Source organism: Petromyzon marinus, chromosome 3 (genome assembly GCF_048934315.1).
Source record: "Petromyzon marinus isolate PM22_M1 ecotype Great Lakes invasive population chromosome 3, UKy_Petmar_22M1.pri1.0, whole genome shotgun sequence".
Lineage (NCBI taxonomy): Eukaryota > Metazoa > Chordata > Hyperoartia > Petromyzontiformes > Petromyzontidae > Petromyzon > Petromyzon marinus.
In genome coordinates this window covers 5,280,796-5,305,656 of record NC_133669.1, presented here as the reverse complement: position 1 = coordinate 5,305,656, position 24,861 = coordinate 5,280,796, and the positions used below count along the sequence as shown (strand labels likewise).

Genomic DNA, 24,861 nt, shown 5'->3' with positions numbered 1-24,861 from the left:
CAGTGGCAGCCATGATCAATCCACTGCTGGATGAAGGCCTCCCCAACTGACTGCCAACACTCATGATCCTGCGATGTAGAAATCCATTTGGCACCCACACAAGAACTGATTTGACTGCTTCGTGTCCTCCAGTAAATGTCCTTTCAAGCGCGGATTCCTCCTTTGGCTGCCATTCCAACGTCAGTCTTGACCTCTGGCCACGATCCTTTCTAGCAACGTGTCCTGCTCAAGCCCGCTTATTTTTCTCAAGAGTCAATCCGCTGTCTCGAACTTGCTCGCGTTCTCTCATGCACGCGTGCATCATGCATCTCAAACTATCCGTGGTATCCGCTCCTGTGGACAGTTTTCCAACACGAAAAAGATCTCGCGCTACTCTGCAAAGAGATCCGACTGGATGCTTTGTCCCAAGACGCGATGCCAATAGCTCGGTCGGGGATCAATTCAGAGAGAAAAGCGACGTGCGTGCGAGAAAAATCAGGCATGCATACGCATGGATTCCAACATCCTCTTGTCCTCGGAAATATTGAACGTTTTAATTTGGCGAACGCATAATACATTTTGATTTAAAGCTTTCGTGACTGCAGGGATTCATATTCTTGGTTCTTTCGGCAAAGTCACGTAGAAGGGACTTCTACGTGAATGCATAATACTCCAGTGGGTTACATACACTGGATAAAAACTGGAAAACATGACACCTCACGACAACCGGAGTACTTAATACATAGGGCCGTAAGGTTGGGGTCAAGATAATTACACCATGGTCTCTAAACATCTGAAGGTATCTCTTCCGGGAACCCACATGGGGAGAAAAACTGAATATGTATACCTCGGGCAATGATTGCAATGGAATCAAAAAGCTAAAATAAAGAGGAGGGTGACAGCTGGTTGGAGAGCTTTTGGGAAGCTCAACTTAGACGATCACCCGTGAGTTACGTGCCGCGGGGTGAGAAACAACTCACCATTGCGTGCGTTCTGGTCTTCCTCCCAGCCGCTTTTTGGCTGGCCGTCGAACAAAGACGGTCACCGCATCGCGCGCTTAAAGATGCGCTTCTGCGGCCGTCTGGAACCGCTTTCCCTTCCAATATTAGGAAGCCACTGGAGCTATGCGCTTTTAAATAATCGAGATTGAAAACTAACTTCCTTAGAACCGCTCTTTGCGTTAAGTTTGTTGTCCTTCCATCCCACCTCCGATCGGCACGGTTGGCTACGTACGGCGGTGGTGCGAAAGAAGTTGAACGTGCGTGCGCACACTCGTACAGCAACGAGTCACGTGCTCGCTCGCCCACCTGCGCCGCGTGCTGAACCAGCTCCCGCACGCTCACGCGGTCCTGCTGCAGGCGGCGCTTCACGAGCGTCGAGCTGCCCACGTTGACGGCGCCGACGATGTGCGACGAGGCGAACTCCACGAAGGGACGACTGTCGACGATGAGCGTCGAGCGCGAGTCGCGCCGCCGCAGTACGGCCGCCAGGGCGTCGGCCTCCATCGGCCGGGGCCCCACCACCTTCCCTCCGACCATGGCGCCCCAGCAGCCGTCGATCGCAGGAACCGGCTTCGGCCGTGCCGTCGCGGCGGAACACGATCAGGTGAGCGACGCGGCGGCGGAAGTAGAGAGAGGCGCGACAGTAGGTGGCGGCAGACGGCAGAAAAAAATAAGGGGGGGGGGGTAGAAAGAGAGGGCGGCTGGATGCGGGCGGCAGTTGGTAGCGGCTGCCGTGGCAGTGGGCGGGAGAGGGGTGGGTGGGGTGCAGCGGATCTGCCGGTCGACCTGACGAGGGTCGACCTCGAGGTCAGGCAAGGTCAGACGAGGTCGGTGGCAGCGGCGGCGGCGTCAGCGTCAGCAGAAGCGGCGCCGGTGAAAATTCCGCCAGCCTGGACGATGGCGCGTCGGCGTCGTATCTGAGCGACGGCCCCATCTTGAGTGGCGGTGGGGGGGGGGCGGTGCTGGCGGTGCTGGCGGTGCTGGCGGTGCTGGCGGTGCTGGTGGTGGTGGTGGTCGCTCTCAGAATGGAAATTCCTCCTGGGGATTGGGGCTTAACAAGCACACGCACGCAAGCTTAATTAACATTAGCACATACAGGGCGCACGAATAAAGACGAAGGATCCCATTTTTAGCCTGCATCGCACCGTAGGAGAAAGTGCTGTTAGTGAGCACCTATTATGGCCGGCAGGGCAGATTAACAGGTGGTGGATTTAGCAACGCGCAGAGCCGTTTTTGTCTCGCCAGCGGCGGTGATTTCGACACGGCGCTCCAGGCAGAGTGGATTTGGGGGAGACCCAAGCCAAGTTCTGGCGGCACCGTTATGCGTCGCCAGGAATTGCATTTGGGCCGCTGCGACGGTGGAGCGGTGTGTACTGACCACTGCTGTGCGTCTCTCCAGAGACAAAGATCCCCCCGTATAACCTTAACAGACTCTTGGCGCAACTGCTGTTTGCGAGTAGCACCTATGAAGGCAGGCATGGCACACGGAGGAGTGGGCAGGCCAGCACCACGCCCCAGCCGCCTTTATCTCCCCAGTGGCGATGTTTACACATCGTACCAGGTACTCATTAGTGGCTGAGTCGATCTAGGGGAGGCCCAGGACCGGTTCAGATAATCGTCACTGGTGTTGGCACTGCGCGGGAACCGAACTCGGGTCGCCGGGTTCATAGCACGGCGTCCTAACCACTGCACTACCGCTCCCCTACAAACACACACATAAGCACACAAGTGCAATGCGCAGACGCGAATATGCATTCACATACAACAGCATATTAAATGTGATGATTCGCCTCCCCCGTTATTCGATGAATTGTCAAAGTTAAAAGTCACTATTCGATGCAATAAATGGTTGTTGTTTTTTTTTACAAACTTTTTTACCTCTTACCATCTCGTTTGTATTGTTTACTCGATTAGCCTGTTTGCAAACAATTTTCATGAATTGATAATCATCAATTTGATTCAGGTGCCCCGAGCCTTAACAGTCAATGAGGGCCTTCTCACAACGTACGGGTATTGTGGGGTCATTTTGCCATACTTCACCAATGCTGATTAGTGCGGGTTGGCGAAGGTGAGGAGGAAACACGTCGCAGCAAGTTGAGTGTTAAAAAAAGAAAAACGAATTCTGTACGCACACCATGCATAGGTCCAAAGAGAAAGATACACACCTTCGTCCTCCTCCCTGCGCACGGTTTTTAATGCGAACCTCAACGTTAACGCAGCTCAAGGGGGACAGAAGCCACCTCGAGGAGGGAGAAGTCACCCCGTAGGAGGCATGAGTGCCATGCTGCTCCAACCTGTGCGCACAGTCACACACAGAGAGACAGAGATCCCTCATTATCGCCTTAACAGGCATCAAAGACAACATTCCCCCATAGAGCCTTGACAGGCTGTTGGGACAAGTGCTGTTAGCGAGCACCTATGAAGCCAGGCACGGCACACGAGGGGGTGGGTGGCCGGCATCACGTCCCAGCCAGCTTCGTCTCCCCAGTAGCGATGTTTACACACCGCACCAACTTGACCTCAGGGAGGCCCAAGACCGGTTCACGTAATCGTCACTGGCATTGGCCGTGAGCAGGAATCGAACGCAGGTCACAGGGTTTGTAAGGGAGCGCGCTAATTGCAACGCTGCTGCCCCCCACGGTTACACACGCGCACACGGAGACACCCAAGACCACGGCCGCCTGTTTGGGCAGGATGAGCTGTTGCTGGCTACGAGCGGTGGCGAAGCGGGCAGAGCACCGCGCTACGAACCCGGCGACACGAGTTGGGAGTCCCCGGCCACGGCTAACGTCAGTGGCGAGTGACATCCGAACCGATCCTGGGCCTCCCTCCTTCACACAGACCCACGCTGGCCAGCAGTAGGCAAGGACGGTGAAACAAACCCCACGACTAACACGGCACGGGGAGGCCTTCATCCAGGTGTGCGTTCACAAAGGCCCTACAACCAATGCCGAGTTTACAAAAAGATGGTGAGAACAGCACCATACTCTCCCCCTCCACCACGTTTGCATACATCTGTTTGGTGCTCAAGTTGGGAGCTACATCCGAGTGTAATCATTAAAGGGCTGAGTTGACCTAGGGGTTGCCCAGGCCAGGTTCAGATACCAATTGCCGCCGGTGTAAAGGTGAACGATTGAACCCGGGATGGTGATATTGTAGCGCAATGCGCCACTTTTCAATTCTCACACTAACCCTGAATACAAATATCTCGCATTCAGAAGTGCAATCTGTCGAGGGAAGTGGTGTTAACAAGCACTCATTAAGTCCCACCTGTGTATATCCCTAGTGCTGATATTTTTTATGCCACAGTGAACTTAGGGGGCCTATGACCACCTAGAATGCAGCCAATCTCATTGCATCTGGAAAAGCTAAGCAAATTTAATCCTGGATAATACTTGGATAGGTAACCACCATCATGCATTAACCTCGTCGTTACAGGCAGTGCAACAAAAAAAATATTATACTGTATATCTATGTTCCCACGTCTATGTTCGCCACCTTCACCAACTCGCATTGACCAGCGTGGTGAAGTATGGATAAATATTGATTTAAAGCTTTCGTGACTGCAGGGATTCATATTCTTGGTTCTTTCGGTAAAGTCACGTAGAAGGGAAACAATAAAATAATAAAAATATAAACCAATAAAATTCTCACGACCTTTCGACTGCAACACAAGCAATCATCATTCAGGTGATGATGATCAGGTGATAATGGCTAAATAACCACCCATGACTCGTACGCCGTTGGGGTCGAAGCCCTCACTCACCAGCGGACTGACAAAAGGGCCGCACACTCGTACGTAGCCTAGGTGAGGTCTGGTACAGGCTGTTCATAAAAGAAGCACCACTGATGATACACATGGATAGGTATCGAACCCAAGGCCACTTGAGTTTGCAGTGCAGTGCACGAATCCCTGCACCACAGCTCAGCGCACACACACGCACACACACATACATACACGCGCACAGCAAAGAGCTAAAGAGAGAACGAGTCCGTCATACAGTGAGCTCCAAGCCAGGCATGGCTGGGACACCCTTTAATAGCGAATTCCTATTAATACCCTGACAGTGGCGGGTGCTGGAGTGGTGGGCAACGCACGTACAGGCACGCACAAGCACGCCGCCACGCAGGGGCACAGCCACACACTTGGAAGTTGGGGGCTGTCCTAGTCGCAAATGGTTCCCATAGCTTGTTAATGTTTAAACTAGCCTTTTGCCCGTCCAAGGACGGGTGTATTGCAGTAAATCTAAAACTTGCAAGCGAAAAGCAGACCTCGACGTGATATTCATTGCATAAATGCGTGTGCAATTTGTAAGGGCGCGGTGACACAAACCTATTTCATTTAAAGGTTATAATCCCTTGTTCATCATGACGTCCTTTTTACTTTGATGTCTCAACAGCGTGACGGAGATCGCGTGATGACGTGAGGGTTCTGCCTTTGTAGTGAGGGTTGTAAGTTGACGCCGAGGAGGGGGGAGGAGGCGCCTCGGCCCCCCCTCGTGGAGTGACGTCAGTCGATAATTATTATTAATGGGGGGGGGGGGTGTCCATTTGGAGGACGTCACCTGTTAATGATTATGAATGAGGGGCGCTGTTCGATGTGGAGTTACGTCACCTACTCATGATTATTAATGAGGGAGGGTGCTCCATATGGAGTGACGTCACATGCTCATGATTATTAATGAGGGGAGCTGGTCGACGTGGAGTGACGTCACGAGCGTTGCACACAGACATTCTTGGCTCATTATAGTAGGTAATAATAATGGGGGGGGGGGGGGGGGTGTCAATTTGGGGGACGTCATCTGCTCATAATTATTAATGAGGGGGGCTGTTAGATGTGGAGTGACGTCACGAACATTAAGGACAGACATTCCTGGGTGATTACAGGAGGTATTTAACCAGGCGGTGGTGGCCATGCACGCCTGTAATCTAGCACTGTGGACGCAAGGGTTGGTAGATCACACCAATGTTGTTGAAACTTCCTTCCCACGTGCCATAACCCTGGCTCACCAGAAGATGGCGGCACAGCACGTGGACTCATCGCCATCCGTTTCCATCTGCACGGCGATAGAGCGTTGCACCCGTGGGTTTTCGCCGGGTGCTCCAGTTTCCTCCCACTTGTACAATAAACACTCATTGTCATTAATTGGCTGAAAACGTCTTAAAATAAAAACCCAATGCAGGGCCCCCACCTGAAAACGAGTCCTTCGACTCAGCATGGCGTTCCTGGATAAACAGGTCAATTATATAGGAGCCGAGAAATTCCTCAATTGGGATTACGCGTCACAATCATCGCCCCCTACCGGCAGACCAATGACCGCTTGCAGGCCAGGTGCCGAGTTTCAAGGATAGCTGCCGCTAGGGGTGCCCTTGCAAATTGTTGAGACGAGATGTAATGTCAAGAATTCTGAGATACCCCAGCGTAAAAGGCACTCAATAAATAAAACAAATTCTAATGATTATCATAAAGTTCCCCCCCCCCCCCCTACTTGGTTATAGATACTGTTACTATTTTTTATGTTTGCTGAACATAGGGCCCCAAGGTCGATAACACCGAGTGTGCAGAAACAAACAGCACTCCTGGATGTGTAAGAGATCAGGTAAATTCGAGCAAAATTATTATAAGTGCTCACTAAACGAAACAATATTTTTTTTTATCTCACCAGGTAAGGCCCTCTGAGCTCACGAGCTGTTGCTCAATTACAGCTCAACGAAGTGGCTTATCACGTGGACATTTTTAGCAGCCAAATACTCTCAACTTGGAGACAACAGACAACGGGAGGGAATTAAAGAGCTGAGCCGTGAGAGGATAAGCAGCAGAATGAGAAGTGTTTTGGACAGCGGTTATGGCGATGGTTGAACCCAGCCTGCGTGAGATGAAACAGCTTGGTAGACCAAGTCGACACTAGACCGACGCAACCACTGGCTCCGGACTCAGCTGAACCTACTTCTCCGTGCCCCCACTGTGCATTTCAAGGTTGCGTCGTTAGGGGCCGTCCATAAATGACGTCACGCGATTTTGTACGATTTTTGACTCCCCCCCCCCCTCGTCACACGGCGTCACAAAAAGTCAGCCCCCCCCCCCTCAAATATGACGTCAAAAAGCTCTGCCCCCCCCCCCTAAAACCATATTTCCATTTTGAAAATAAAACATGCTTCAAATCGCTTTAAACTATTGTCATTGTAGTGCGTATTTAATGTGACGCTGCACTCTGATGTTGTAGGAGAAAACATTTATTAAAAAGTCTATTTAATTAAGTAGAACGTGTTGCCTATATTTATTTAAAGTTGCGCATTCTGATGTGACGTCACATTTCTCATCCCCCCCTCCTCGTCACACATCGTCACAAATGTCTGACCCCCCCCCCCCCCAGATGCGTGACGTAATTTATGGACGGTCCCTTACATCATCAGCATCATCGGCAATTACGACTCCTTCTCAGAGGCGGACAAAACGGCAGACCCATATGTACCATGATTTTTTTCATCCAAACTTATTGTGGGTGTCTTAGTCACAGCTAAAAAAGGGTCGTGGGGAGTGGTGTCTGGACACAAATGCACATGACACCCACCGAGGCCCCCTGTGCCTCTGGCACACAGCTATGCCCAAACGCTTTTAACCACGGCGCCCATGAATCAATGGGCATGCGCCATCGGCTATGGTAGCCACCTCCGAATTGAACAAAGCAAATGTGCTGGAGAAAGAGCGCAGAAGCACGCGAATGAAGGCGTTTGTCTGAACAACCCAAAGTGGTGCCATCCTGGCGAACCAGCTGCTTGGGACAATGGCGTGATCAAATCACGGCAAGGCTATATTTAAAGAGAGTCAAAGGGAGTCGCAACAGTGCCCAGGCGGAGACCCGCCTGAAATACGTACTGTCCGCGCCGATTACGGGCAGGTGGCACTCCAAACCACCGCCGCTGTTGCACGCATGCAGATACAGCTCGTCAGAATGGACAGCTGATGGACGTGCCGCTGTTGCACGCAGGTAACATGGGGAGCGGTGGTGCAGCGGTTAGCGCGCTCGCGCTACGAAGCCGGTGGCCCGAGTTCGAGATTGCCGCTCACGGCCAACACCGGTGACGATGATCTGAATCGGTCCTGGGCCTCCCCTAGGTCGGCTCAGCCACTGGGGAGACAAAGGCGGCCCGGCGTGGGGCTGGCCACGCACCCGCTCGTGTGCAGCGCCGTCCTTCATAGGTGCTGGCTAACAGCACTTGCCCCAACAGTCTGCTAAGGCTATACGGGGGATCTTTGTCTTTTGTGCGTAAGAGTAACTGTACAATAATGCAGCGTGTACCTAATGCAGTCCAGGAACAACATTTACATGTAGTACAAGAACAGCACTACAGCAATGTAAGCTACTAGATGGAATAGTGCCGTGGTTAGCAAGCTGTGCCATACACCCGGCGAACTGAGTTCAATTCCCGACCATGGCTAACATCGGTATGAAGTAAAGCACGAACCGGTTCCCGAACATTCCCTTCACCAATCTGCAATGACCAGCGCAGTATAAGCAGTGCCGGATTAAGCTAGTGCGGGGCCTGTAGCATATGTTATAAAGGGGCCCTTAGTTAAAACAAACCACACAAATATTAAAACACTAATTTTTCACTTGCATAGTAAAGTAATTGTATTTTTTCATTTGCTATACAGCCAGATAATACGACGAATCGCAAACCTTAAACGCCCAGTCGTTCGTAAAAGTTGAAGGCAGTATAGTGCTATAGTAATAGAACAAGTGCAGAATCACTGCACCGGAATTGATGGCTTGAAAGCATTTAGCGCGGGGCCCTTGAAAACGCGGGGCCCGTAGATACACATGTAGCTACTTTTGCTACTAGGATAATTCAGTATGCAACACGACTTTTGTCCCTGGGTAGTGTTATTTTGCATTGCTTATGCCTAAAAAGTATAGAAAATGGATATTATTCCCCACAAACTTTTCTTTTACTTATACTGAGTATAAGTATGGTCAAGCAATCCTCATGACACATCATACACGTGCGTTATATATGCGCAGATGTCACATATTGGGAAGGAATATTGGGGCCGTCCTCTGGTCTGCGATGTCATGAGGCTCATGAAAATTTTAGTGATTGCCCCTCATCTCCACAGCAGAAAAGTGAATCAATCTCCACGCCTGACAACATTTGCCATGTGCGGTCCTTAGCATTCTGATCAAAGCGACGATCGTCCACAAACGTACACCATCTCTCACGGGTGTCGCGATGCAAAACACACAAATCCATCTAGCTCCTGCCAACAAGCTGATTTCGCCACTCCATCTCTGTAGTGGACGTGCTCTTGGATGTATTCCCTTTTGTTGTTAATCTCGGTCACCGAACATCATCCCTCCTCGCAACGTCTCGTCCGGCCAGAGGCCATTTGGTTTACTTCACAGTCAACATGATGTCTCGAAAATAGATAAGTTATCTGATCCGTGTGTTCGATTTTTAAAAAATCGATTTTTTTGTTTTGTTTACCTTAAAGTGACGTTAGAAGCCTGGAGCGGCGACAGGGGTCACGTTAATCCATTACATACAACATATTATATAATAATGCAATATAATAAACAGCCCTTTGTCAATCCACCACTGGATGTATGTATGTTGAACTTCTTTAGCACGGTGCATGTATCTCCATACCTGTCAGCAATGTGGGTTGTTTGACCATACTTCACCATGCTTGTTAGTGCGGGTTTGCGAAGAAATCGCCCAGGACCACTGATGCGAGCCACGGCCAAGAATCAAACTCCGGTGGCCGGGGACCATGGTGAAACGCCCGAACCACTGTGCCACGCTCCCCTAATGAGACGTCCCTCTCCCATGACTGTCAAATACGCGTGGCATTTTTTTACCTTTTTCATTGCTAATTTACCACTCATCATACTTTCATATAATTCGAGCGCATTTCATTTCACCACAGTGCAACAGCAGCATCATTAACATGACTACGCGGGGTGTCACGATGCGCTGATGTGTCGATGAAGTCATTCTTCTTACACACAATATACCCATAAGGCATCGCGTCACATGTGTGCAGCAATCAAACATTTGATTAATATTTTGCATGTTGTATGTAACAGGGTTACATGACCCATCCAGCCATGGAGAAGCTGTTACATTCAACTGAATGTCAAAATAGAATCTGCAGGTGAACCGTGACCCTGAATTGCGAAAATGAATAGCGATTATTGAATCGCGTGGAATACGAACAGCTACACCCCCCAGTATTGACGGTGCTCTTCCTCGCTGTGTCAGGCCGAGTTAAATTTCCAGTGCTCTTTGGCAAATCTCATGAGTGCATTGCAGTACAGTGCTGCACTATCAGCGCTTGCCATTTGCTTTCTGGTGGTGGACGGTGAGAAGCCAGTGACGTGCAATCATTGCCGTTGACGTTGATGTTGGGAGCCCAACATCCCATATATGCAAATGTACCCACACAATTGTCAACGGTGACGAATGTGTCTCAGCAAATAAGATGACTTACTGTAAAACAACACCGATGCCGCTCTCTCTCTCTCGTCCTGGGTAAATCAAGGACGTGGCAGTGAACCCCACTCGACCAGCTTAGGTGCTTTTCGGCTTTCCTCGAATATTGCTTTTCTCACATTGCCAAGTCTGGGGAGTGCTCCCTCGAGAATAAGCGAGAACGCAGACTTGAAACGAATTTTCACATTTGATTTTGATTATCGCAGCGGCAGTTAGCAGCAATATCAACTGCTGTGAAACACCACCATTTTCATAAATGGCCAGTAATCTTTGAGGTTTGTTACATATACCCCCCCCCCCCCCCCCGGTTTCATTACCTAAGCGACATTTGCTGTTCTCCAATAATTTGCACATCGCAGGGGTGGTCGTGGTGGTCGCCACGGATTGTGCACGGCGCGGCACGGCATTGCCACATCGCTGCCCAATGCGGGTGTACGCGTTGCGTTGTTGTTCGACGGTACTTCACCACGCGAACGAGAGAGAGAGAGGTCCCCAGGACTGGTTCGGATGACAGTCACGCTCGTGGTAGTCGAGGCCGGAAATCAATATCCTGTACTGTATACAGTGTGAAAATCGATATCCACATAATGTACAGCATTGACATACACAGACCTAACTAAATACACTATAACAAAAATGTCCTTAATGTTACTGTGTGAGCTCCAATTAACCAGTGTGAGATTACCGTTTTCCTAGGGGAAACTTAGAAAACCTTATTTAAATACTGCATTTCTTGTGTTTTTTATGAACATTTAATCACAGGGCAATTCCACTATTTCGGACGTGCAATTCGGGCACATTAAAGGTGTTGATAATCGTCAGTGAAATCACAACGGGGCTTTTTACTTGGGCAAAGCATGTCAACCAATTAGGAATATACAGAGTAATTGAGATATAAGTAATGTTTCCACCTAAGGGAGAAAGGAATGCGAACATACCACAGCGGTGGCACGTACTCGGATGAACTCACTTTTACATCTTACGATTTTGCAGAGGATGCATTCATTTTCGTACACATGTGTCAAGCAAGTCTTCTTCAATAAATTAAACAAATTTAATTAAACTATAATTGCATTCAAAGTTTAACCCCCCCCCCTCCACCATATGTATTATTAGGAAATGTTTTGACAGTGAGGTTTGCATAGGGTGTCGAAACTGACGCACAGGTAATTAATAAAAAAACATTTGCACGTATTAATTCCTGAAACTAACGTCACAAGCCTTTAGCATCCAATTCATATCTGACGGGTAACTGTGGTAATTCCCTTTAATTAACCACCGGCGGCTGTGGTCAATGACAGCCGACTCGACAAGCAATGAATGGAGCGAGCACTGTGCTTACCGGTTCTAACTAAGCAATAACACACGCGGAGTGGTGGCGCAGCAGTTAGCGCACTTTGCTCCAAATGAGTGGCGATGCGATATCCGAGCTGGACCTGGGCACCACCCCTTCACTCTCTCGCACTGACCAGCGTGGTGAAGCATTGCCTTACAATCCTCATTACTGCCATGTGGTGTAGAGACCTCCATCAACAAGATTGACAAAGGGCTCTACGTTATTTTACACAATTATGTACAAATAGATAACTACATAAAACGCGGTCAGCGAACGAACCACAAAGCCCGATTTGGTGACAGTAAAAGGTTAGTTCCTGAGAGTCGCTCAGCAATTCCTGTTGGATATGACAACATTTTTGCCAGAATTAAATTTCCGCATCCGCCTGGCAATGTGTGTGCAACAGTTAACTAAGTCGTGTCTGCTGCCTGACGTAACATTGACATCAAAGACCCTGGGTCATCTTTCAGGAGAGCCAATGCGCTCCCGAGTCATAACCCATATCCCAAATGAGATGAAGCCAAGTGAAACGGTTTCCCTGCAAATTAATATTCCCTGTTGCTGGCTCTCAGCCAAGCGTAGACATTTCACATTTATATGGTGGGGTTCATGGTCCGCATAGGATAACCTCCGTTGACTTTCATAGGATTGACCCCTGGGTAGAAAGGTGGCTGTGATGGCGCAAAGGTCAAGAGCTCTGAGCTGACGCCACACAAGTGATGGGTTTGAATCCAGGTAGCTGCCTGGAATTAAACCGGGTTCACAAGTGCAGTGCGTTGATGGTCTCAATGCGGTCACCAATGGCTGCGCCAAAATCAAACAATCCATCACATTACATATTATTCTGCACTTTATTTGGTTAAGTTGCAACTCTGTAAATTACTAACAAATTATATACATTTTAATGGCATGCGATGAACGTCACTCTCAGTTATTTTTGTGTTAGTTTGCTGTCCTTTCCCCGCACCTCCGATTAGCACGGTTGGCTACATACGGTGCGAAAAAAAACATACATACGCACAGTGCGGGTGAGAACAGTGCTGCCCCCTACTGTGCAGAACACAGGTCACTTAAAGCGATCTCAGAGGCAATTCTGTGATGTTTGCTTCCGTGGGCTGTTCTGCGATACGAATGGCAGCACAGCTTTGTAAGATATCCGAGTGGATATTTTGTCTCATGATGTCACACACATCGCAAAATCAGGGCAAAACTGAGAAAAAAACACGCAAAAAAGACAATAACCCCAGAGTAATGATGGACAGTCGACCCCCTGGCCAGGATTTCAACTTATAACCTTTTTATCAAAATCTCTGCCACAATATCACCCAGCCAGACAGATTAATTTCTCATAATGAAACAGCAAAAACTCATCCTATGCAAATGCTGCTCCGCAGAGCGCCAAGTGCCAAAAATATAATCAAAGTACCCTTCCGAAATATCGATGGGTTCTCACCTGCTAAACGTTCAAGTACATTGATAGTGATATTAAACAGTGTCTACAGATTTTACATCTGTTTGTGAAATATTACCAAGGGCAGTTCATGCAAGGCTTGTTATATTGTTCCTTTGTACAAATATGTTCACTGCTGCTTAAATGTACCAACCCTCTGTTCAACAAATACGCAATTTTTACCAGGTATCCATTAACACGAGAGAGCGAGGATGCTGCAGCGGTTACCCGAGTTCAATTCCTGACCACAGCTAACATCAGTGGCAAAAAGTACCTAAATCAATCCAGGGTTGCCCCCACCTTCACCAACACGCACTAACCAGCGTGGTGAAGTATGGTCAAACGACCTCCTGGACAAAATGGCAAGGGGAGGGGTTTAGCCAGCAGGCAGGGGATTAACAAAGGCTAGTAAATTATAATTTACATTGTATCTGTACAGTGTTGTCATTTTATTTTTGTAATAATTGCATGTTGAATATGAAGTAAAACGAAAAACCGGCAATTATATTTAATCACAATGCAAAAAGGAAAATGCAGAAGTGCAATTTTCAAAGCGCATTGAGAAATCCGCGCAACGTTTGAATGACTCCACATTGTACAATCAAGTCTTGTGGGCCCAAACTGGCATTTGGCTGATGATGCAACATCTTATCATTATAAAAATTGCCTTCATGTGGGCATCATATTGAATGGATTATTCGAGCGCAGTTAATGTATTTAAACCCTCAGTGGTGGCACAGATTCAACAGCACACATACACAGGCAGGTACATTGCCATAACTGTAGAAACTTACACCTCTACACAAGCACAATGATACCGTAACACACAAATTGTGTGCACTCACCGAATAAACACAAAGATCCCTCCCCCTTCCACCCGTGTAACCTAAGCAGACTGATGGGGAAAGCACTGTTAGCGAGCACCTATTAAGGCCGAAAGGGCACACGAAGGGGGTGGCTGGCCAGCACCACGCCTGGCCGCCTTTGTTTCCCCAACGCTGACGTTTACACACTGCATCAGATATTAATTTGTGGCCGAGCCGACCTGAACACAGATGCACACAATGGATACATTGATACTAGATTTTAAAAAAATGTACACCCCTTTGGGGCCGTCCATAAATGACGTCACGCACCTGGTCGGTGCGACGAGGGGGGGGGGGTTTGAGAAATATGACGTCACATCAAAGTGCGCAACTATAAAACAACACGTTCTTTTTTTTTGGGGGGGGGGGGGAGCAGAGCTGTGACGTCATATTTGAGGGGGGGTCTGACTTTTTGTGACGTCGTGACGAAGCGGGGGGTGTCAAAATCGTCCGAAATCGCGTGACGTCATTTATGGACGGCCCCTTTTGCCAATTCACTGCTAAAATGATGGCCTCGTGTCGGTCACGTGGGAGTTGCTTAGCCATACTTCACCACACTGGTGTGGATAGCACTCACAACTGACGTTACCCGTGTCAAACCGCTGTACGGTAACCACTGCTCCTCGCAAACGCGGTACACTAGAGTACAATAATTCGCAGTGACATCACAACTGCACACACACACACGTACCGCAACATGAATACGCAGTGGCCCACATATACACACACACACAGGTCCCACGCCACTTATATGGAACAGACACACACACCAACACAGGGACACACAAACTGGGTGACGATATCCATGAAGGTCATAACAGGGACAACACAACGGAACACTGTAAACACTGCATCGCACTCTGCAATACCGTACTAGACAGAGGCGGTAACATGAACACGCGCGTGCCATTGGGAGCACGCGTGCGTTCATGCCGTGTGAAAATGCAGTGCCACGCATTTAAATGATTGAACGCTAGACATATCGTTCGACACACACACACAATGGCACATCAACAGTGACAGGTCAGACCTGTTGTACACCCTTAAACACAATGGTGCCGTACATGAATATGTTGACACATGCATTAAACAACAACAGCCGCCGCCGCCATTCGCCACTAAGTGACGGTGATGTCATCACACTGCTTATGGTATGCTCGGTGCACTCTGAAGCCACGTGAAGCATCAATGACTCGCTGCTGACAAGAGGTCACAGGACAGACCCAGATGTTACAGATTGACCGACTGAGATGATTGGCAGATTGCACCACTTGCGCTCTCCACTGAGCAAACTTGCTGTGTTTTTAGTCACCGGGTGCTCTGCTCGTTGTTGTATGGATCCCCAAACCCTCTGTTGTTGGTGTACCAGTTAGCTCCAACTGACCAGCAGTGTCCTTCACGAGCCTCCTCCAAACAGGTCAATCTAGACACCTCTGGCCAGCTGTCGCCAAGTTCACTCAGCTCCAATTCCTCCTGTACCACATCAACCCATCTTTTCTGTAACTATGCTACTGTCTGAGCATGTGGGCTACAACACTCAGCCAATGCATCCTCACTTGGTGACTGAGCTCTCTGACGGAGCTGTGTTATAATCTTTCAAGGATTTGCGAGTTCCTCACGTAATCCATTTTGGTTAAACGTAGGAAGGATCGTAGGCAGGCCATGCTGCATGTCCAAGCAAGAGCAGATGTTCCTGTAAAGGGGTAATTTTTTTGGTTCTACGTTTTATTGGCAAAGAGAAGAGAGGACATGATTGGTGGTGGTGAAAACCTAGAGCTTTTTGTAGCATGACAAGTCAAAGGCAGCTTCCAAACAGCATTACGTAGCCGATGAAAAAATAATGCCGCACTAATGATTTAGAGACCACCGCTGCCAAGCTGAAGCTGGCCATGAGCACACTGTCCAGGTATGGTAACTTCTCCACTCTCTCCTCACCACCTCATTAATCATGGAGAGTTGAGGGGGTGGAGTGTTCAATGACAAAAGGACGCCAGCAGGCACATTGTTTTGGTGGGGCTGATGAGAATAACCTCATAAAATAACCTTTGCAGGATGCCTTTCCACAATGCGGTGAAACGTGGACACTTTGGTTGACGTAATGAGATATTCCTCGCCTCCGCATTTCTAATGATGATGGTAAGGCCCCGTCTCTTTGTGGCAAAAAAATCCAACTTCAAGAGTCTCAAACTCCTGCTTGGAGTGAGCAGCAAATATCATATGGTCAGCACTGTTTAAATAACATGACTGATCAGTGGGCAGCACCTGGGCACCAATCAACTTCCCATTCTATCTGTAGCAGGACATGCCACGGTTACATCCCTAGAAAACTTCTCGAACTGGGTGATAAAAAATATGTTAAACAGTGTAGAAGCCAGAATACATCTCTTTCATGCCCTAAAATGAAGAGGAGATGGCTCTGACCCCTGGCCACACAGCTTTACCTGGGCCTGCCCACCATCATGAAAATTCTTAATGATTGAGAGCAAAGGGTTAGATACTCAGAAAACATGAAGAACCCAAAGCCCTGGCCTCTGGATGGTATTGTAGGCTTTGACCAGGTCCATAAAGCAGAGGTGTTGTTGGTCATGTAGAAATAGCCACAGCTTTGCTGCAGCAGACAGACAGAGAATATGGTGTCTGTACAGTGTTGCTCCTGCCTCAAACCACATTGGAGATCTGGGAGGTTCTTCTCAGCATGTCTGGCAAGATGATGTAAAAAAAAAATCGCCAGAATCCTTCCTGGCATGTTGAGAAAGGCGATGTGCCCCTAATAGTGGTTATAATCGGTGCGGTCATCCTTATTAAAAAGGGGGCCACCATAGGGACCACCTATTAAGTGACACATGCCCACACAGTGGCACACATAGAGTGAGGGAAAAACGTATTTGATCCCCTGCTGATTTTGTACGTTTGCCCACTGACAAAGAAATGATCAGTCTATAATTTTAATGGTAGGTTTATTTGAATAGTGAGACAGAATAACAACAAAAAAATCCAGAAAAACGCATGTCAAAAATGTTATAAATTGATTTGCATTTTAATGAGGGAAATAAGTATTTGACCCCTCTGCAAAACATGACTTAGTACTTGGTGGCAAAACCCTTGTTGGCAATCACAGAGGTCAGACGTTTCTTGTAGTTGGCCACCAGGTTTGCACACATCTCAGGAGGGATTTTATCCCACTCCTCTATGCAGATCTTCTCCAAGTCATTAAGGTTTCGAGGCTGACGTTTGGCAACTCGAACCGTCAGCTCCCTCCACAGATTTTCTATGGGATTAAGGTCTGGAGATTGGCTAGGCCACTCCAGGACCTTAATGTGCTTCTTCTTGAACCACTCCTTTGTTGCCTTGGCCGTGTGTTTAGGGTCATTGTCATGCTGGAATACCCATCCACGACCCATTTTCAATGCCCTGGCTGAGGGAAGGAGGTTCTCACCCAAGATTTGACAGTACATGGCCCCGTCCATCGTCCCTTTGATGCGGTGAAGTTGTCCTGTCCCCTTAGCAAAAAAACACCCCCAAAGCATGTTTCCACCTCCATGTTTGACGGTGGGGATGGTGTTCTTGGGGTCACAGGCAGCATTCCTCCTCCTCCAAACACGGCGAGTTGAGTTGATGCCAAAGAGCTCCATTTTGGTCTCATCTGACCACAACACTTTCACCCAGTTGTCCTCTGAATCATTCAGACGTTCATTGGCAAACTTCAGACGGGCATGTATATGTGCTTTCTTGAGCAGGGGGACCTTACGGGCGCTGTAGGATTTCAGTCCTTCACGGCGTAGTGTGTTACCAATTGTTTTCTTGGTGACTATGGTCCCAGCTGCCTTGAGATAATTTACAAGATCCTTCCGTGTAGTTCTGGGCTGATTCCTCACCATTCTCATGATCATTGCAACCCCACGAGGTGAGATCTTGCATGGAGCCCCAGGCCGAGGGAGATTGACAGTTCTTTTGTGTTTCTTCCATTTGCGAATAATCGCACCAACTGTTGTTACCTTCTCACCAAGCTGCTTGGCAATGGTCTTGTAACCCATTCCAGCCTTGTGTAGGCCTACAATCTTGTCCCTGACATCCTTCGAAAGCTCTTTGGTCTTGGCTATGGTGGAGAGTTTGGAATCTGATTGATTGCCTCTGTGGACAGGTGTCTTTTATACAGGTAACAAGCTGAGATTAGGAGCACCCCTTTAAGAGTGTGCTCCAAATCTCAGCTCGTTACCTGTGTAAAAGACACCTGGGAGCCAGAAATCTTTCTGATTGAGAGGGGGTCAAATACTTATTTCCCTCATTAAAATGCAAATCAATTTATAACATTTTTGACATGCGTTTTTCTGGATTTGTGTTGTTGTTATTCTGTCTCTCACTGTTGAAATAAACCTACCATTAAAATTATAGACTGATATGTTTTTTGTCAGTGGGCAAACGTACAAAATAAGCAGGGGATCAAATACTTTTTTTCCTCACTGTATGGAAACAGTACAGTTGCTATACATGAATGGCACACACCTACATACAGTTGCGGGTGTGAACAGTTACATTTAACACAAGTTTACAGTAACACAATACAGTGGACCACAGTTGCAAATATGCACAGCGACATTCACGTGACGAGCAACGCATATACACAATATTATGGGTGTAAAGATTTGTCAAAATCACAATTCGATGTTTCGATACAAGAGTCGATTTGATTTTGTACTTTGTGGTTATTGTAGCGGCCTCTAGTGGCAGGAAGGGTCACGTTCACCCACTAGACACACCTATGAATAGAAAATATGTATTCTTGCACGTGCTATTTGATTCATGTCATGAACTCAAGCGTCGCTATTAGACATACATAAATATAAAACACACCTTGGCAAAACAGCAGCCACCTAAATATATACACCAGCGACACACACCTAAATATGCACAGTGACACATGTATCTAAATAGAGTACAACTCCAAATATTTAGCAGTGATGTGGGGGGAGGGGCATGGTGGATTCGCGGACCCTGTAATCCGGGGCACATTGCGTGCGATATTAACTCAAAAATCCGCACTGAAATATTTTTTTAAGTAAAGGATCAGAGGGGCACGTGACTAAGCACGAATTATTTGTAGGGGAAAAAAAATAGCGGATTGTTGGGAGGTTCCCGAATTATTTTGGAAAAAAATTTAAATGGAGGAAAACGTCCTAAAGGGATCTTTATTTGAGAACAATAAATAAAAAAAATCACTAAAAGTCCGTGAGACGTAAGCATCTCCATTTGTCTCTCTCTCTCTCTCTGCTGCTCTCAAAGGCAGAGTTCGAGTGAGACACGTGTTTGAAGCGTTTCAAACAAGATGGGAATGATTCTTGTTGTTAAAGTGCAACCGCCACACTTAAAAGCCGACCGGCTCCTTCGAATCCAGCCAACACTACAATCACAAAATCATCCCATCGCAGTCTCTCGCGAATTTTAGGATAATTTTTGGCTGCTATAACTTGCACGGTGTTTTTTTTTGTGCGGATTCCATGAGTTTTTAGCCACCCTACAATTTTTTTTGTCAAATATGCAACAACAACAAAAACACACCCGGTTTTTAGGATGTTCGCCAATGCAGATTATGGGCATTTCCCTGAAGCACAGGGACGCCGTGACTTTCAGGATTCGTGGACTTTTGGAAGACAATGTTTTTAGGAATTTTGCCACATGCATACACTATGACACACAACTGTGCTTTATACCACGTGTAAATATGGCACACAAAATCATAAAGACGGACAGTGACACATATACACATTGCATTACAGTATGCAGACACACATCTGAACACAATACAAAGGAATATGCATACATACAAATTTAAGTTTACACAATGACACAATGAACCATGTACACAGTGACGCACGTGAATATGCCGAGTGTTACACATATCTAAATATGAGTAAGGCAGTATAGAAACACACCTCAATATATACACACACACGTGTAGACACAATGCCAAACACCCAAATGTGCAGTGACACAGACACACACCTATATATACAGTACTGCATATGCAAACACACAATGACACTGACACACAGGGGCACACACACAACAACAACAATCGCCATTCGCCACTAAGTGGCGGTGATGTCACCACGACGCTTGTGCCAGGCCATGTGCACCTTGAGGCCACGTGAAGTGTCGAATGCCCGCTGGCAGGAGGTCACGGGGCAGACCCAGGTGCCACGGGTCGACTGACTGAGATGACTGAGATGACTGTCTGATGCACCACCTGTGCCCCCTACTGTGCTAACATGCTGTGCTTTAGCCACCCGGCGCTCTGCTCGTTGTTGTGAGCGTCGCTCCTCCGCCCTCCGTTGTTGTTGGAGGGCGACTGCCTCCAACTGCCCAGTAGCGTCCTTCACGAGCCTCCTCCACAGAGGCCGATCTTGACACCGCTGGTACCAGTCATCGGCAAGTCCACTCAGCTCCACATCCTCCTGTACCACATCACTCCATCTCTTCTTTAGCCCGTGCCGCGCCCGCTTAGCCCCCTCGATCCGGCCGAACAAAAGCTGTTTCGGTATGCGGTGGCTGGGCATGTGGGCTACATGACCCAGCCAACGCAGCCTTGCCTGCCGGAGGAGCTCACCGATGGGACCTTGCCCAGATCTTTCATGGATTTGTGAGCTCCTCACACAATCCAGCCTGGTTAAACCCAGGATGGATCGTAGGCAGGCCAGCCTAAATGTTTCTAACCGGCGAAGATGTTCCATTAGGGGGGTCCACGTTTCGCAAGCGTAGAGAAGGGAGGGAATGACCGTGGCCGAGAAGACCTGAAGCTTAGTGCGGAGACACACACACACAATGACACACACCTATATGTTCACACACACACACGTGTGGACACACTGGCAATACCTAACATGCACACACAGTCACACGCAAAGACAAAGATCCCCGTACGGCCTTGACAGCTGTTGGGGGCAAGTGCTGATATAGGCGAAGGCCGGCACGGCACGGCACACCAGTAGGGGTGAGTGACCAACACCACGCCCGGCCGCCTTTGTCTTCCCAAATGGTGATGCTTACACACAGCGCCAGGTACTACTCATCAAGGCTGAATGACACACACACAGATAGCTATGCACACACACACAGCTACAAGCTATGGTACAGCTATGCGCACACACACGCACATACCACACGCTCACACACTGACAGATAGATACACACCTACATGCAAAGAGAAAGATTCCCCACGCATAACATTGCACGTCACCGGCTGTTGGTGCAAGTGCTGTTCGAGAGCACCTATTACGCCGACACACTCCACATGTGCACACACAGCGACACAGACAACACACACACACCACGTGCACACAGAGCGACACAGATAACACACACACACAGCGACACAGACAACACACACACACCACGTGCAAACACAGCGACACAGACAACAACACACACACACCACGTGCACACAGAGCGACACAGATAACACACACACAGCGACACAGACAACAACACACACACCACGTGCACACAGAGCGACACAGATAACACACACACACAGCGACACAGACAACACACACACACACAGCGACACAGACAACAACACCACACACCACATGTGCACACAGAGCGACACAGACAACACACACACACCACGTGCACACACAGCGACACAGACAACACGCACACACACACCAGCATGTGCACACAGCGACACAGACAACACACACACACACACACCACGTGCACACACAGCGACACAAACACACACACACCACGTGCACACACAGCGACACAGACAACACACACACACACCACGTGCACACACAGCGACACAGACAACACGCACACACACACCAGCATGTGCACACAGCGACACAGACAACACACACACACACACACCACGTGCACACACAGCGACACAAACACACACACACCACGTGCACACACAGCGACACAGACAACACACACACACACCACGTGCACACACAGCGACACAGACAACACACACACACACCACGTGTGCACACACAGCGACACAGACAACACACACACACACCACATGTGCACACACAGCGACACAGACAACACACACACACACCACGTGCACACACAGCGACACAGACAACACACACACACACCACGTGCACACACAGCGACACAGACAACACACACACACACCACGTGTGCACACACAGCGACACAGACAACACACACACACACACACCACATGTGCACACACAGCGACACAGACAACACACACACACACCACGTGGACACACAGCGACACAGACAACACACACACACACCACATGTGCACACACAGCGACACAGACAACACACACACCACGTGCACACAGCGACACAGAGAACACACACACACACCGCATGTGCACATACAGCGACACAGACAACACACAAACACCACGTGCACACACAGCGACACAGACAACACACACACACCACATGTGCACATACAGCGACACAGACAACACACACACACCACATGTGCACATACAGCGACACAGACAACACACACACACCACATGTGCACACACAGCGACACAGACAACACACACACACCACATGTGCACACACAGCGACACAGACAACACACACACACCACATGTGCACACACAGCGACACAGACAACACACACCACATGTGCACACACAGCGACACAGACAACACACACACACCACATGTGCACACACAGCGACACAGACAACACACACACACACCAGCATGTGCACATACAGCGACACAGACAACAACACACACACACCACATGTGCACACACAGCGACACAGACAACACACACACGTCCACACAGCACACACAATGACACCACCACACTCGACATCGCCATCCCTAACCGCGCCATCCGCGGGCTGCGTCTCTCACCTCCTCGTCAACAGCAGCAGCAGCGATCTTCTCCTTCCTCCTCCTCCTTCTCTTCTTCCTTCTCAAAGCTACTGCCTCCTCCCTCCTGAAAGCCGAGCCAGAGCCATTAATCCCAGCGGCGAGCAGAGGAGGGGGGGCAAAACAACAACAACAGCAGCAGCGGCGGCGGCGGCGCAGCAGCAATTAAATTAATGAATCCATTCGCTGGATCATCGCGAGACAGTCCACAAGCCGCTGCTGGTTATCAAGATGATGGTGGTTGGTTGGTGGTGGTGCTGTTGTTGATGATGATGTTGTTGTTGTCGTATGCGGCTTGTGTGCTCTGGACCCCTGTGTGTGTGTGGCTACAGAGAGAGAGAGACCCCCTCACTACCCCCCCCCCCAGCTGATATAAATAATCCCCGAGCGAGCTTCGGCGGCCGGTTGCGATGACATCACCTGCCGTGAGAATAGCGCGTGGCGTCATCGCGTGGCGTCATCGGCAGCCAATGGGAGCGCGCGCCTGCGGGCACCACCAGCGCGGCCACGGATCAGGCGCAGGGGTCAGATTCTGCCTCGGGGAATGTCCCCCACGACCCCCTCCCCAACCCCCCATGGGTCCCCAGCCCCCTCCCACCGGGCTCCCATCCGCCCCACCGGCCTCTGCCCCCCCCCCACCCGCCCCCCCCCCCACCGGCACCTCCACGGCCCAACCACCCGTGCCCCCCCAACGGCTCCCCCCTTCACCCCACCGACCTCTGCCCACGGCCCTAACCCCCACGCCCCCACTAAGCACCCCCCCCCCCATTGGGTCCCCCTCCGCCCAACGGCTTCTGCCCCCCCCCCCGACCTGACCCCCCCACCCGCACCTTAATAGCCCCACCCCCCATGCCCCCCCCCAGACTGCTCCCCCCTCCACCCAACCGCCCCCACCCCTTTTCAGCCAGACTTATGATGGTCAGAATATAGGGGGAGTAGGGGGCGGGAGTTGATTGGGTTGGTGGGGGGCAAGCTGCTAGGCCATATGGTGTACCCCCACCACCACCAACCAACCACCCACTTCAAATTGCTTTGAAAGGCTGTGCTCAGTGTATTTTTTGCTGATGTGAAAATAAACGTCATTTCTGGATCTCCGAGGCTGCCTGTCGGCGTGGCGTTTGGGTGCCACTTGCACAGCGCTGCGTTGGCAGTCGCCCGCCTGGCCCGGGGATCTCGTTGCGGGGTGATGGAATCGACGCCTCTGCTTCGGTGCTTCTCATCAAAGAGGTTCGACCGCCTCGGAGATGGAGCGATGGAATTGCGCGCCGCGGCCTAAGTTGTGGTTCGTTGCGTCGCTAGGACCGTGAGCGATTAGCGACGGAGCGGGGAGCACTTCAGCCAACAGCGGATTACAGCTGCTGACGATGATGATTGTAATAATGAAGAGTCTTCATATGAACTCCTCCTCCTCTTCATTGATGAACGTGGGCCAACATGGATACCTGGTCCCCTGCAACACCAACTTCAAGACTGTTCCCTGGCCGGTCCAATAATTGCCCCCTTCGAAAATATTTCCCAAATCGAATGTCCCCTTGACTTTCTCCCGAAATCTTGAAGACAATAACCCTTTTCCTTCACTCCGTCATCCCTCTTAACGCCTCTAACTATCGCTGCAATCGCTAATGCAATGACCTGTTGTGCACCTTTAAGGCAATGTAGGGATTTCCTCTCACCCATTCTTGCCAGCCCATAAAGTAGCCGTATCCATTCACTTGTGTCCTAAGACAATGGTATGCCCTCTTGCTTACCCACTGCTGCTACCGTTGTTTCAATGCCCTCTTATCCATACCCACAAATTCCTAAGGGAATGCCCCCTTAGCCATCCTATGGCTAATACATGTC

General features: G+C 49.3%; 1 protein-coding gene across 1 annotated transcript in view; it reads right to left on the bottom strand.

Annotated features, from left to right (window-relative positions):
• The window catches only part of LOC116952315 (dual specificity protein phosphatase 8-like), a 57,544-nt gene extending 34,100 nt beyond the window's left edge, over positions 1 to 23,444 (bottom strand). The window contains exons 1-3 of the mRNA XM_032971563.2: positions 23,002 to 23,444; positions 3,146 to 3,274; positions 1,287 to 2,031 (exon numbers count right to left, since the gene is read on the bottom strand). Coding sequence (XP_032827454.1) covers positions 1,287 to 1,517 — 231 coding nt within the window. The 5' untranslated portion in view covers positions 1,518 to 2,031; positions 3,146 to 3,274; positions 23,002 to 23,444. The remainder of the gene's footprint in view (positions 1 to 1,286; positions 2,032 to 3,145; positions 3,275 to 23,001) is intronic.
• Positions 23,445 to 24,861: the final 1,417 nt, after the last annotated feature.